General features: G+C 34.3%; 1 protein-coding gene across 1 annotated transcript; it reads left to right on the forward strand.

Moving 5' to 3' along the window:
* The first annotated feature begins 858 nt into the window (after window positions 1-858).
* On the forward strand, window positions 859-13,722 carry LOC116162960. Its single transcript, XM_031476758.1, has 10 exons — window positions 859-1,175; window positions 1,233-1,370; window positions 1,628-3,030; window positions 8,310-8,430; window positions 8,632-8,815; window positions 8,862-9,045; window positions 9,092-9,348; window positions 9,394-9,665; window positions 13,444-13,573; window positions 13,629-13,722. The coding sequence occupies exons 1-10, from the start codon at window positions 964-966 to the stop codon at window positions 13,653-13,655; spliced, it is 2,928 nt and encodes a 975-aa protein (XP_031332618.1). The 5' UTR covers window positions 859-963; the 3' UTR covers window positions 13,656-13,722.
* Window positions 13,723-15,394: the final 1,672 nt, after the last annotated feature.

Raw genomic sequence — 15,394 nt, forward strand, 5'->3', positions numbered from 1 at the left:
ACGTACTATGCGATCAAAAATGAGTTGCTGTCGAGTTACTTTTGGAATTTTTGTTTACATGTAACTTGAACTTCCAAAGGCGACTCGACAGCAACTAATTTTTGATCGCCCGTTATTTCCAATGACTGGTTACAGTTTAATTTGATTAATTTAAGCATTGTATGTATATCATAAATATACAATGATTTAAATGAGAAAGTCTTGGTTGTGAATTTAAGTTAACTATGCGGAAGTAGACTTGTGCTTTATTATTTACCTTTGCCTTACCAAAGTCCAAAAAGCATGAAGCTCTTTTAAAAGAATTAAAACGCCAAAGTATCAATTTAACCCCCATGGAGGAGGTGATCGGTCACCTTATTTTGGTATTTATTCAAGGACATACGCTCAATTACTCAAATGGGAGATCGTATCAGCCAACCAATAGCAATAGAATTTACAGATCATAATGGCCGTTTGCACCGACAAATTTAAGCGGAGCTTAGCTTAAGCGTCGCTTAAAATCCATGGCAACGATTATTGAGAAAATGGTTGCCATGGATTTTAAGCTACGCTTAAGCTAAGTACCGCTTAAATTTGTCGGTGCAAACGGCCATAAGTCATTGTGATTTTAAATAGGTACACGCGTTTTTAAGTGTAATTTTGTATAGAAAATAGTTGGGTTTTTGTTTCGTACTTGATGGGTTTTGGGTCATTCACTTAGTTAATTATAAACTTTGTCAACTTATTCCTCATGCTTTAACTGCAGATGCAATGTCCGATAAATTTGGAGGACTTTGTATAATCTCGGTATCGTTCAAATCTTTCGTCACAGAATAGGCATTTTTTAGTAGCGTACTCTAGTCTGTGCTTTGACTTCGACGTCGGCGCACTCGATTTGTAAAATAAACAAAATGGTTGACGAATTTTGCACAAAACAACTCAAACATATAAATAAAATTTAAAGTTTTAAACAAAATATACAATATGTCGAAAAAACCTATAGTAGACGTATTCCAAACGAAAACTACTCGAAATGATCGTTTTGCCCAGATGTCCCATCAAGAAAAGGTTATAGAGCAAAAGAAGAAGGAAATTCAAGCTCGAATAGATCAAAAACTGAAAAGCACAACCAGTGTGACAAGTAGTACAGATTCAAAAAGTACAACTACAATCTCATCAGTAAAGCAAATAAAAATGTAATTAACTTAATGTATGTATTTGAAATGCTTAAAGTAATTATTGACAAATTCCAGTTCACCAAAACTCGATATGAAGAACTACAATCAGTTTTCCAATGACGGTTCCTTTATGGATCAGTTTAGGCAGTTGAAAGACAAGAAAATTGATCAGAAGTTGAAATCGTTTAGGTCTCTTCAAGATAGAAACTATAAGTAAGTTACATTTTACTGAGAGGGAAACCACTCATGGAAATTGTGTACAACAGGTTCAAAATTATTTTGCATTATGTACCTACTTTATCATGTGAATTGGGCTGTGTTAGTTTTCAGCTAAAATCCTGTGTACCAATAAAAACAATGCAACAAATCATATACGAAACAAAATCAGGGAATGGTCAATATGTGTACAGATAATGAGTGGTTTTCCTCCTCAGATATTACTCCAATTTGTTTTAATATTATGTTTTCAGTGACGACCGAAGCAATAAAAGTAGTAGATGGTCACATAGACATCGATCACCTTCTCCTAAGGCGAAAATAAAAGTATCTCGATTTACCGATAAGCTCCCTACTGTTGCCGTTGAACCTAAGATTAATATTTCGACAACTTATACCAATTTAATTTCACAAGCAAATTTTAATGTCCAACCTCAAATTCCACCCCAAATTTCAATTGCTCAAAATGTAATAGGTCAGCCTTTAATGAAGACGGACGTTCTTCCTCCACAACTTCCTTTCCCTCCCAATGTTCAAACTTCGACTTCTGTGATAGTAGCACCACCAGTAATGTTAACGGTTCCTCCTCCCCAGGTTATACCACAATCGGTTACTGGAACATTACTGGCTTCTCCTGTTTCTTTAACTGCGACTACCATTCTAACATCAGTAACGAACACGCTTGCAAACATACCTCCGCCCAGTTTAATCACATCATTAATTCCACCTTCCACTTCCGTTTCATTGCCAAATAACGTTAATCTGTGTTCTCCTGTTTTAGAATTGGCCTCAATACCGCCACCGAATCCAATTCAAATCCAAAATATTCCTCAACCGGAACCAATTAATACACACAACATACCTCCTCCCGCTCCCTTGCAGGTTCAAAATATTCCGCCACCTTCCCCAATTCAATTAAATGAGATACCAAACCCGAAACCCTTAGATGTGATCAATATACCTACCCCTGCTGAAGGAAGTTGCATTGAGAAAACCATGTCTGATCCGAATTTTATAAAAAACATACCACCTCCTAATAAATCAGTTCCTCCACCCAGTCTACAAGACACGACTATAAGTGTGAATATATCGGTCCCGCCACCAAATGCACTTCATTCCACGTCAATCCCTCCTCCTCAAAGTGTGGTATCAGTGCAAAATATTTTACCTTCGCAAAACATTGTTGTGCACTCGATTCCACCCCCACAAATCATTACTACCCCCTGCATTCAATCCTTGCCTACCGTCCAGAATGTCATAGTATCGCAAATAACTCCAACCACCGTCCAAAGCTATGCACCACCGCCGCCGCCACCGCCCCAAGTGACATTTACTCCGCCATCATCGATATCTGTCGCACTATCCGTTCAAAATTCCGCATCAGTGGGCGTAATAACCGCCACCCCCACACCCACAGTTATTCCGTCTCTGTTGGCGCAACCCGTTTTACCTCCACCAAACGTGAATATTACCGCTCTTCCTGTTAACATACATTGCCCGCCACCTGTTGTTCTTACTTCAACGGCGACAGCACCTTTATGCACTATTCCTGCATCTTTCGTTAACCAACCTCCTCCAATTACCACCCAATTACCTCCTATTAATATACCACCGCCTACAGCTACACCAATGCAGTCGTTTAAAGATTTATCGTCAGGTAAATACCTTATATATTTTTTTATCATCGCCATTTGTGTGGGATGCTCTGGTCTAGGTGTATTTTGAGTAACAGAAATGTATAATTTTTTTTTTAATGCAATTTTCACACAAAGTGTAAGCGAATCACTTAAAAAATGCACAATTTCGATGTTCTGTATATTAGCAAGGTCTGAAATCGATAACCAAAATACGATGTTTGACACAAAGGTTTTTGAAGGATGCATAAATGGCGTTATATATTTTTTACGCCAAAGATTTAGTCGTATTTATTTATTTTGTGTGAAGCCAAAGTAACAATATTCAAGTTAATTAATATGACAGCCAGATCTTTATTTGTTTTAAGAAGTTATTTTCGTTGCATAAAATTAGGCGCCCTTCAGAAGGATTTTGTAATTTACAAGTAGACAAGGGAAAAACAATACCCTATGTCCTATGTATATTCCACAGATATTGCCTACAGTCACTAAATCTGTGCCAACATATTATGTGAGAGACATAAGCTAACAGTCAGGGTTGGCAAACAAAAACCGGGTGAGTTTTTTTACAAAAACATTTCGTAACGAAAACCAGGGTTTTGTAATTTTTGGGTTTTTGTAAAGGAACTGCACTGGACGCATTTTAAATTCTTGCTAATCTCGTGTGTTAAGATTCTACGTACGGTGCAAATGGTATGGGACAATTAAAATGAGAAAATTTAATAAATATAGTAGTTATAGTAGGCTCTGGTACATGTGATGTTTATGCTTTCACAACTTCTCGTTTACATCAATCAGCAACCAGATGGGGAAGTTCCTTGGTTTCTAGCATCGAAAAAAGATGTGCGGTTTGCTCCTCGCACCAATTGACCAGTATCTCACCATTCTCACCATCTCATTGGGCAACCTTTTTTTCCAGGGGGGCCAAAATAAAATTTTTTATATGCACCACGGGTCACAGTCGAAAATCCAAATAAAAAATACGTTTAAAGAAATCAACAATTATCTATTTCTTTTTGGTTTTAACCTATTTTTGGCTTTTGTAAAAATCATTTTTTTTTAAATAATAAGTACTCGTGAAAATTGACACGATTTTGCATACAAAATTTACCAGACGTGAATAATAAATCCCTATAATCAGCTTGTATCCAGATTTTCATTTATGCTCTTAAGATTTGTTGCAATATATGGCCTAAAAATGTTGCTTAATCCCAAAACACGTGTCTTTTTATTGCCCCACTCGGTATATATCGCGACGAAAATTCTGAAAAATACCTGGTGATATCTCCCTGAAACAAGAAATGCATCTTCAAAGAGGCTTTCAAACGTCTTGGCAGCTTCGGATCGCGTCCACTAGATGCTGTACGTGTAACATAATCATATTAATTCATTAATTCTAATTTTTATTGTAATCACATTTACTGTATGACCATTTGTACTTATAATACTTAAACGCAGATTTAGAGTGCGAGATCAAATTCGTTTGTAGTAATGTCTCCATCACATTTGCGAACCGAGTGGAAATAATGATGATTTGTATACAGGGTGTGTTAAAAGATTCCAAAGCATCACCGATTTATAAAAATTTGATTTTTTTATTTTGTCAATTTCTACGGTTTTCAAAAACGGAAAATTACAAGTAATAGTATGAACAGATGCAGTATTTTTTCTCTAAAAAAAGTAGACTTTTGCTTTAAAATAATTAGGGGAGCTAGTAATTGACTATAAAGAAATTACCATTGAAATCGCTATGCTGTGTTGCGCTAAGCACCACCCTGTATATGTTGTGTAATGTAAAATCAATAAACACCCATTTTAACGGACTTTGAAATAAATTAGTGGAATACCAGCTAGAAGCATTGTCTGATTTTTTCACCAATGACTGCCTACTATCTTCTAGAAAAAAAATAGTCCATTGATCATTTGTGTAGTGTTCAAAATATCAATATACAGCGTGTCCCAGATCGGGTGGGATTGCATGAGTAACTTTCTTATTATTAAAGATAGAGAATTGGTTAAATGGACAATGTTTTGCAGTTTTAGATGCTTATTTAAAATATAAATTCAAAATGTCGACCTATTCGACATCTGATGTAATTAATTTTCATTGTTTTGTTGCCTCGAATAGATTTTGTTTTGTTTTTTTTTAATTCATCACAGCCTACTTGATTAAAATATAAAAATCGTTGATATAATTGGTATCTTATTTCCAATCTTATGCTATGATAGCTCGTTGAAAAGACAATCTATCACATAAACTAAAAATCCAATATGGCGCCTATTTAACTTTAGAAAGTTGGTAAATGTTCCTCAATAGTAGCCAATCTTGATTTTTTTTAACATCAATTCTAAATTAAGCGTATCAAAGACAGTAACTTTTATATAAAACTTTTTTTTATATCTCTTATACATCCGATGATATAAGACATTAAAGGGAGCAATTTTAGTTTTTTTGAATTTACGTCGAACCTATTCGACAGTTTGAAGTAAATTATAAATAAGCATCTAAAACTGCAAAACATTGTCCATTTAATCAATTCTCTGTCTTTAATAATAAGAAAGTTACCCATGCAATCCCACCCGATCTGGCACACACTATATATTCTGTTTTTGCCAATTTCTAATGATTTTTGGTTATTGGCATAAAACACTACTCGACAGAATTTTTTTTGTCTTTGGGACCAAACCAAATTTGTGTGTTAAGTAATGCTAAAATTGAGGTTATACCTCCAAAACTTTGCTTTCGTGGAAAACGGAAAGCTAACATCTGATTGGTTGGGTATAAAAAACACGCACAATTCAACTCTGGAGCTGAAAGCTTATAAACAGAGCTAGATTTTCTGTAAAACTGACCTTGGTGACTTCACCTTCAGTCTATAAAATATCAATTTTTTGTGTAAAAAAAAAACGCTAAAATTGTGATTTTAACGAAGTCACATTTCATGTGATACTGACCCTGGTGACTTGATTGGATCATCGTGAAAAAACAATTTGACTTTTTTTGTTGTTTTTTTTATTGATGAAATCGCCAAGGTTATTTTTACAAGAAATCCTAGGATTGCTTGGACGCGGTCCCTTTCATATCCTCCGCAAATCTTTTCATTTTCACATCTTTGTACTAGCTTTAAGGCTCTTTTGTTTGTTACCCTATCCTTCCGGCTAATCCTCATTGTCCTCCTATACCACATTTCGAATGCTTCTATCCACTTTTGTCTTCCCTGAGTTCAATCGCTTTATTCCATATAATAAAAATAGGTATCAACCGCCCAGATGACGTTTTTAAATCATCATCAGTCACAATTTATTTGTATATGATCATCAGAGCTGTTTTTTAAAACAAAAAAGACATGTCATACACCATACATAATGTGAAATGAGACATAATACAAGTGTCAATTTTAAGATGGAGCTTAACAATTGATAAAATTGTATACAGGTCGGATTAGGGTTTAAAAATTAAATTGTATTGTTGGTAACTAGGGCTGGAAAAAATATTGATAGACCTCGATTATCGTATTTATCAATAATGATGGATAATTGCTTACAGGGTGTTCAGCGTGGAATGTTACAACGCGATATCTCCGGAACAAATTAACAAATTTTATATCAAATCGATGATAAAAGATTATATTCCGAAGATAGAATACAGATAATAACTAAATAATACAACAATATCCTCAAATATACAGGCTGATTCAAATTCGAGGGTCACCATGGGGATCTCTGAAACTGTAAGAGATAGATAGGTAGTTCAAATGTGGCAAAGTTGTGTATTTTGATGCTTACTAAAATGCCGTTTCTAAAAAAGTCCGGTTACTTTTGGAGATATTCTGAAAAAAACGAAATTTTGCAAAATTCTTTTATTTTTACCGATTTTATTTAAAAAGTATTTCAAATAAATGACACGTCATTATGGCCACTTTTTTCCTCTACCTATAAGATGGTAGTTTTAAATTTTAAGTTTGACTTGTATCTCCGGTTAACAATCATCAACTTTTATTTTTTCTCATGAAAGTCTTTTTTACTTTTTGTGTCATTTTATAGAGCATTTTTTCCGATTTCAAAAATGTAAACATCACTGTTTTTTAAATATTGTTAAAAATCTTCTTTTTTTCTTGGCAAACTATATCTTGGGTAGTGTATGCTCGTAGTTTCTTGCAGCGTTTTTTCAAATTAATAGCGCCATTTATTGTTAAAAATAGTGATATTTACATTTTTGAAATCAGAAAAAAAATGATTTGTTTTCCAAAATGAAGACGTACCGTCAATTGAAATTAAATAAAATTAATTATTTAACGCAGATAAAATTACTCGTGAGATCGATAATTTTAAACTTCGCTAATAAAATACTGACCTGCATTACCAAAAATGCGCTTTAATCATGCATATGCTGATTTACAATTTGTTTCAAGAAATCTCCAAAGGTAGTCGGAATTTTTTCAATTTAAAATCGACATTTTGTTGAGCATCAAAATACGCAACTTTGACAAATTTAAACTACCTGTCTATCAAATTTTGAGATACCCATGGCGCCCCTCGAATTTGAATCAGCCTGTATTTTCACAAAAACGGTAGAATAACCCTATATTTATGAACTGCTCCCACCTATACCCGCCATTTGTAAATTACACCAGCGCTTCTAGTCTGTTGGTCCACTTTTCAATGTAAGAGACAAAAATTTGAGACAGCACTTTAAGACCTGTGTCGCCATTTGTATCTGAAATACCCAAACAATAATTGCACCTTCTTAGTTTCCCACATTAAGGTTACCTCACAGATCTAAGGATACCTACACGTACCAAATTGTGCCTAAATTTCCGCTGCTAATAACCGAAAGGTGGATGCAGGTTTACATAAAAAAATAAAAAAATTCTTATGAAAACAAAATTATCCTATTTATTTATTTATTATTCAACTTTGCCCCAAATGTTCCATATTTTATCTTGTTAGATAATCCAGAATCTCATGGTGACCACAAACATCCTGAATTAATTTGTACGAAATTGTCTATATTTTAAATTCTGTTAATAATTGAAGTCATTAGACCAGAGCATTCCATTAAACGCAGTCGTCTGTTGGAAACATTCAGCTTGTTTTTGTTTGTATAATAGTTCTCGAGTAGATCTATTTTTATTTATTTATAGGTACGTGAGTATTTAAGGCTGCAGCAACATTTTATCTGTTGTATATTAAGCAGGGTTGGTTCTTATGATTGTGTAACAACTTTTTCTTCTCATTAAATGCATCTTAAACTTGAGCCAGCCCTGTATTTGTATGGGGCTTTTAGTGACGGTTTGTGAAGTGTGTCCCCCAGGTACCTCCGAGTTTGAAGCCATGGCTTCGTTGGGTCGTATGGTGGCTCAATGTGGACCAGGCATAGAGGACATCGTTCGTGAACGCAAGCCTCAAGATCCTAATTTGTGGTATGCAGGGATTACAGCGTTTTCATTCTGAAGCATTTTTCAGACACTTTTGTCATGTTGCATTTATCTTTTTGATATTTACACTGTTCAGTAGTTAAAAATGTTTCATGACAAAAGTCGTCTTGCTGTGGGCTTAAAACGGTCTACTTTACTTATTAATTTTGTTCAAATGAGATTCTTCGACATGTCTGGGTGTTGTAGGTTTTTATTCCACAAGGAATCGGCAGCCTATCAACAATACTTGCAGCTAATCGAACAATCCAAATTAGAGATGGGAAAAATGGAGGTGAAAGTTGAAAATTATAAACCCGAAGATATATATGAGCCTGAGATGGCGACTGACGATGACTTATTTACCACTAAACCAGAGGTGTCAATTTTCCAAGTAATTTGTTGTACAGTATTTTTACACACTTGCACATTTGCTTTAGGTGCAGTTTACAAAAACGGAAAGACTGCAATCTCACAGTGATGAGGATGAGCTGAATGGAGATACGTCACGCCGTAAACGCAAGAGTCGATGGGGAAGCAAGGAATTGTCAATACCACCACCGACCATAATTGGTGACACTTTTCCAATTCAAATTTCATTAATGCCTACAATTAATTCGCCTTGTATGTAGACCACTCCGAAGTACTATACTTTATTTTCAATTGTTAGGTGTCAAGCTTTCTAAAATTACTAAAAACGATCCTCATCTCATACAATATGTACTCAACGTGTACGGATCCACCAACCTATCGGAGGAGGAGTGGAAAAAGGCGGAGGAGAATTTTAAAGTTAATCTTGTTTATCAAGAAATGCTTAGAAAGAAGGAAGAAAATAATCGCCTCGCACAAGTAGGTAAAAACAAATACGAGTATGACTCCGATGAAGAAACGGATGGTGGAACTTGGGAACATAAACTTCGAATTCAAGTAATATCCCGAGCGCAGACGGCAATCGGTAAACTGTGATTTTAGGAAATGAGCTCTACCCACCAATGGGCGACCGAGCTTACACGAAACGCGGAGGGGAAACATCATATTGGAGATTTTTTGCCGCCAGACGAATTAAAACGGTTTTTGGAAAGTAATTCTGCTTTCAAGGAAGGTCGTCCGATGGAGCTGTCCGATTATAAAGATTTTAAGTTAAAAGAAGATAATGTCGGTTTTAAGATGCTTCAGAAGCTTGGCTGGTCGGAAGGGCAGGGTTTAGGAGTTAATGCTTGTGGTATTGTCGATCCAGTAAATAAGTAAGTTCATATACAAGTATGGTGTATTGTTTAAATTTATTATCCATGATGCTGCATACATAATACGAAAATGATAAATACACATTTACAAATGGGTTTGAAATTTAAGAGAGTTAGATGGAAGAGCAGGGGTAGACTTTCTACTCCTGAATTTCGCCCTAGGCAGTGTATTTTTCGTGGCTAGCTAAAACAAAACCACTAAAGACCGTTATTATTATTATTTTTTTTTTATATTTTTGCGTACACGATTATATTAAAAAAAAGGAATATAACCAAATCTAAAGTTTTATTATTGTGAGTTTAATTATTCATTAACAAATAATGCCAAAATTTGTCACATAGTCTTCACCATACCAGACTGGCATTTTTCCATGGTAGGCTGGTCAATCTAGGCAGGTTTACACAAGTGAGGTAGAAAAAATTAGTAACAAAGTGATCTCTGCGGAAATGAGTACTCAATAGGGTCCTTATTAACCCCTCAAAAATCGCACTTTGTCGCATTGGTGGAACTTGGAAAAAATGGCCGCCATCTTGATTTTTTTCGAATTTATTAAATATTTCGTAAAGTATACATTATATCAAAAAAACTCAAGAGACTTTTTTTATGGAGAATCAAAAGTTACCTATAATAAAAAGTTTAAGTCTATTGATCAAAAAACAAAAAAGTTATTGAAATTTATATGATTTGGGTAATTATCACATCTGTGTCGAGACTTAGATGTATTTCAAGAACTTAATGCAGATATAGCAGTTTTAATTAAATCAGGACTTAAAATTATTTTAAATCTGTACCGGTGTCCAAAGAAGATTCATGATATTAACCAGTTACGTCACACACTATACAGGGTGGTGACTTGCGTAACGCATCATAGGGATTTCAATGTAAAATTCATAACATGCGATTATTGGCTCCCCAAATTATTTTAGAGCAAAAATGTATTAAGTTTTTTTGTAGGAAAAATTGTATTAGTTTTCAATTTTTTACATAATAAAGACGGAAAATTGGAAAATTAAATCCCCCATCTTTTTCAATAATCTGTGATGCCATGGAATTTTATAATAGAGAAACTACGCCAATATCCGTCATGCCATGGAATGTCTGCTATAAACAAATCAAATTCTATCAAAAAGTATTATATTTAGAACAGCGAATTCAATATAAAGAAAGACCAAATTACTAAAAACGGTTTCCTAATATAACAATTTACAATAAATGTTCGAATAAGTCACCATTAACTGCAAGACAGTAACCAAGTCGATCATAAAATCCATTTCGATCTGCTGCTAATTGATAACTGGATATCTTTTTGTTTTAGAAAATTCCATGGCAGTGGAGATTATAGGTTTATTTTTCCAATTTTCCGTCTATATGAAAAAAATTGAAAAATAATACGGTTGATTGGCGTAAAACAATTTTTCCTACAAAAAAACTTAATACATTTTTGCTCTAAAATAATTTGGGGAGCCAATAATCGCATGTTATGAATTTTACATTTAAATCCCTATGATGCGTTACGCAAGTATATGCGCATGACTTCAAGGCAAAGCTTAAATCTCGGCTTAAATTAAGAATTGTGTTTAGCCTCATTACCACCAACCGAAGAAGCTGCCAAACAGCACATTAATATCATGAATCTTTTTTTTTTTATTGATGTATTGCTCCATGTTAATTATTTGGATATATTTAATGTAGCAGGTAAGTAGAGGGAAGCAAATAATTGAATGTTTTTATTTTCTCTAGGTTATCGATTTCGAAGCTCACTTCATCATCACTGTAGAGCCGCCCAGACAATTTCAGGGGCCTGGGACAAAGTAAATTTTGGGGCCCTGTTTTGGAATAGAAAAAATTGAACAAAATGGGGGGAAATGGAGGGGGGGGGTGAACACACGTTTTACCCTTCATGGTATTCTAATGAAAGGTCTCATTGAAAGGAATTGGTTTCTACAAACAATAACTTCCCTCCGCAACTTCTTCTCATGAAGATATGAGACGGGGGAATGCGGGGGTCATCGCTCAAGAGCGGATTGTCGAATTAGTACATCTGGGAGAAATATTTCCATGCGGTTTAAAAAATGCGCTTTATCTGCACAAGAAATGTGCATAATTTCTACTTGTTTATTATGCTGACAAGTGATTTACCGCATTATTTTACCGGGAACAGCCACATTCATGTTGTCATTTTCTATTCTTCGCAAAAAATCATCGGCCGTACAAATGAAAATGTGGCAACAGCAACCCTATTGCTGTTTCATTCATCCTCACAGATCCACGACCAACACGGGGGCCCTTTGAAATCGGGGGCCTGGGGCAAATCGCCCCAGTTGCCCCCCCCCCTCTGGGCGGCCCTCATCATCAGACCTTGCTAAAATATATAAACGACTCTAGTGAGGCGATAACCTAAAGAAAACATTCAATTATTTGCCTCCCTCTACTTACCTGCTACATTAAATCATGAATTTTCTTTGGACACCAGTACAGATTTAAAATAATTTTAAGTCTGGACGCAGATGTGAATAATTACCCAATTATTGAGTATTTTACTTTAAAATCCTTATTTTCAAAATTGGGCATACAAAACAGTTTTAACTAATTCAGATATTTACCAAATTTAAAAAAAATCGATATTGCCAAATCATATAAATGTCAATAACTTTTTTGTTTTTTGATCAATAGACTTAAACATTTTTTTATTATAGGTAACTTTTGATTCTCCATAAAAAAAAGTCTCTTGAGTTTTTTTGATATAATGTATACTTTACGAAATATTTAATAAATTCGAAAAAAATCAAGATAGCGGCAATTTTTTTCCAAGTTCCACCAATGCGACAAAGTGCGATTTTTGAGGGGTTAATAAGGACCCTATTGGGTACTCATTTCCGCAGAGATCACTTTGTTACTAATTTTTTCTACCTTAACCACCTATTTTGACTAGCCTATGGTTGCTATGTCTGACACGATCCATATCGTCACCTTGTTGGTTCATGATCTGACTGATCATGAACCAACAAGGTGACGCACAGTTTACAACCAATAGTTACAGTGAACATTAATTTATGAACCGATCCATGCTTGAAGGATCCAAAATGTCAGGAGCAGTCCTAATACCAATGACCTTAAAACTTTTGAAGGACCGCCTGAGAAAGTGCTCAGGGCAATAAACGATAATAAATAAACTAATTTTCTCCAATACAAAAATGCTGTGTCGTTTTTTTCTAAGGACAAGCAACCTACTACTTCATAAATAATATATTTTTTATTATACTGCATTCATTATAAGAAGGTGGAAGATGGCGCTGTGTTTGATATATCCAGCACTGACAACAGAAATAAATTACACTGTTTCACGCTTGGTTCGTTGACATTAAGAGCTAATGACCGTTCGACAGTTTAGTAAACAACATAATTATCGGCTTACAAAATTCGTCACTCGTTTTATTATTCAGCGTAATACTCACTTGTGTTTTAACCAATCAAATCAAAAATATAGAGCTTTAGAGGTGGATAATTTTTAAATGAACATAAAAAAGGCATACCTATTTAAATTTGGTGAAAGTATGATCATATACCTACATTAACATTTTATATTGTAAAGAATTACGAGGTGTATTTTTTAAGTTACGGACTGTTTTGATATGCAAAAGAACCAGCCAACAGATATAGATATGTGGTGCGAATAAATGGGTAATTTCAATTTCAAAATTGCATTTACTTGAAAAGTACACCTCGTATAATTATTTAACCGAGTATGTACGTGTTAAGGACACACATTAATTTTAGAGGTGCAATTCGTGATCAAAATCAAGGTCTGGGGGTGACCAACCCAAGCAGCATGGATACAACAGATGATGAATATGACGCTTATAGAAAAAGAATGATGCTTGCATATAGGTTTCGACCTAATCCATTAGTAGGTATTCAAATTACCAATTTTAGTTAGATGTTAATTAATTACTTTTTTACAGAATAATCCTCGGCGACCTTATTATTAAAGTGTATATAGGTTTCCTATTGTAAATAATTGTACAAATGCTAGTATTAAATGTTACATATTTTTTATCTATTGATTATCTGTCTTCCTTGTTGTTTTTCTTCAACTTAATTGTTAATATACAGCATGTTGTACAAGAACTTAGGCTATCTGTAACAGTAACCTAATGCAGATAGACGTAGCATGCGATGTTATGTTTTGAAACCTGCAAAGAATTGCAAGTTGTGTTGACATACTTGCATTATAATTGTTACGGAGCTTCCTTGAAATTGTTTATGGTGCAGCTATTCTTTATGTATTTAAACGTTTAAGCGGTCTTATGGGAAATGTTTAGCTGTAATGGACAATTGGGACTGAAATTCTGAAATATTAATTTGCCATCGTCTTCTAAATGACAAGAATTGTAACAAAAATATCAAATATCTTGACGGGAACGGTTGCAAACGGCTAACTAATTACATTTGAAAGGAAATATGGCATTAAAATCGTCAATGTGTCAGTAGTAGCAGAAGTTTGGTAAGTAGCTACTTTGACTGAACCTGAACATCCAACCAACTGTTCGCACCGGGTATAAGTATTCTGAAACTGTTAATAAAAGTGGTTAAAATATCCCTTTAATGTTTTGAATATAGGATAAATAAACGTATTACGCTTATAAAATAAAAGACAAGATTTCTCTCCAACCGATTTATTTATAAAATAATAACAAACACTGTCCTGGTTCCACTCAAGACTAACTTAAAATTCAAGTTTCACCCAGAGGAATTTTTATGTTTCCCTCTTTCATACAACATTTACTTTAAAACAACTAATAATAATATTTAATTATCCATTATTAAGATGAATGATCTTCTGCCTTAGGTATTTCCTGAATAACGGAGGTACCTAACTGACTTTTTTCAAAATTTGGGGTTAGATACGACATTTTGGAAATGGCATATTTATTACGATAATACTATCATGACGTCACACTTACTACTAATACGTGTAGGTACCTACTAATAATTAATTTATTAAGATAATGGAAATGTACAAAAACTGAATTATATGTTACCATCTTCATTCATTGAGCCCTTCAATTATTTTTTTCGTGCTCTTCCACTTAACCCAGAATCATCACGATATCCAATTTTGGCTAAAATTATAACAAATACAAAGAGAATAAATAATCCCTTGTCACTAATTTTAATTAAATTATCCTCGATGAAAAATAAGTTTCTTTTTAGCGCATCCAACGAACTTGAGATGCTTCTATAGTCCGTCTCACCTTGACTTTACAGTACAGGGAACATAGGGCAATGCAATCCTTATGGGAGTGTTTAGTGCTGCGATGCCGATTGTAATTTAAAACTAATTGTCATAATTTCCAATGTGTAATGTCATTTTAATGCATTTGCCCACTGATAACAACAATTTAGCTTAAATTCTGGAAGTTGATGAGATAGGTAACATCAGGAATCGAAGGAGAAAAAAGGGTGATGTCAGATGTGCATTTTAGACACTCAAAATGTGGTTGGGACGGTTTTTGTACGTTATGCACAATTCCAACTTTATAGACATTTCTTTGAAATAGATGCTTCTAGTAAAAAAGATAGCACGCGTAGCTATGGCCTTTTGGGGAGTAAGTACTTGATTAATGCATCTAAAATGCGGTAAATTTATTCACCTCAGCTTAGGGCGAGTACCTTTTTACTCTTTTGTATAGGTATTAATTAATTTGCAAATGGTAAAGTGTACGTG

This window comes from Photinus pyralis, unplaced genomic scaffold (genome assembly GCF_008802855.1).
Source record: "Photinus pyralis isolate 1611_PpyrPB1 unplaced genomic scaffold, Ppyr1.3 Ppyr1.4_LG2, whole genome shotgun sequence".
Lineage (NCBI taxonomy): Eukaryota > Metazoa > Arthropoda > Insecta > Coleoptera > Lampyridae > Photinus > Photinus pyralis.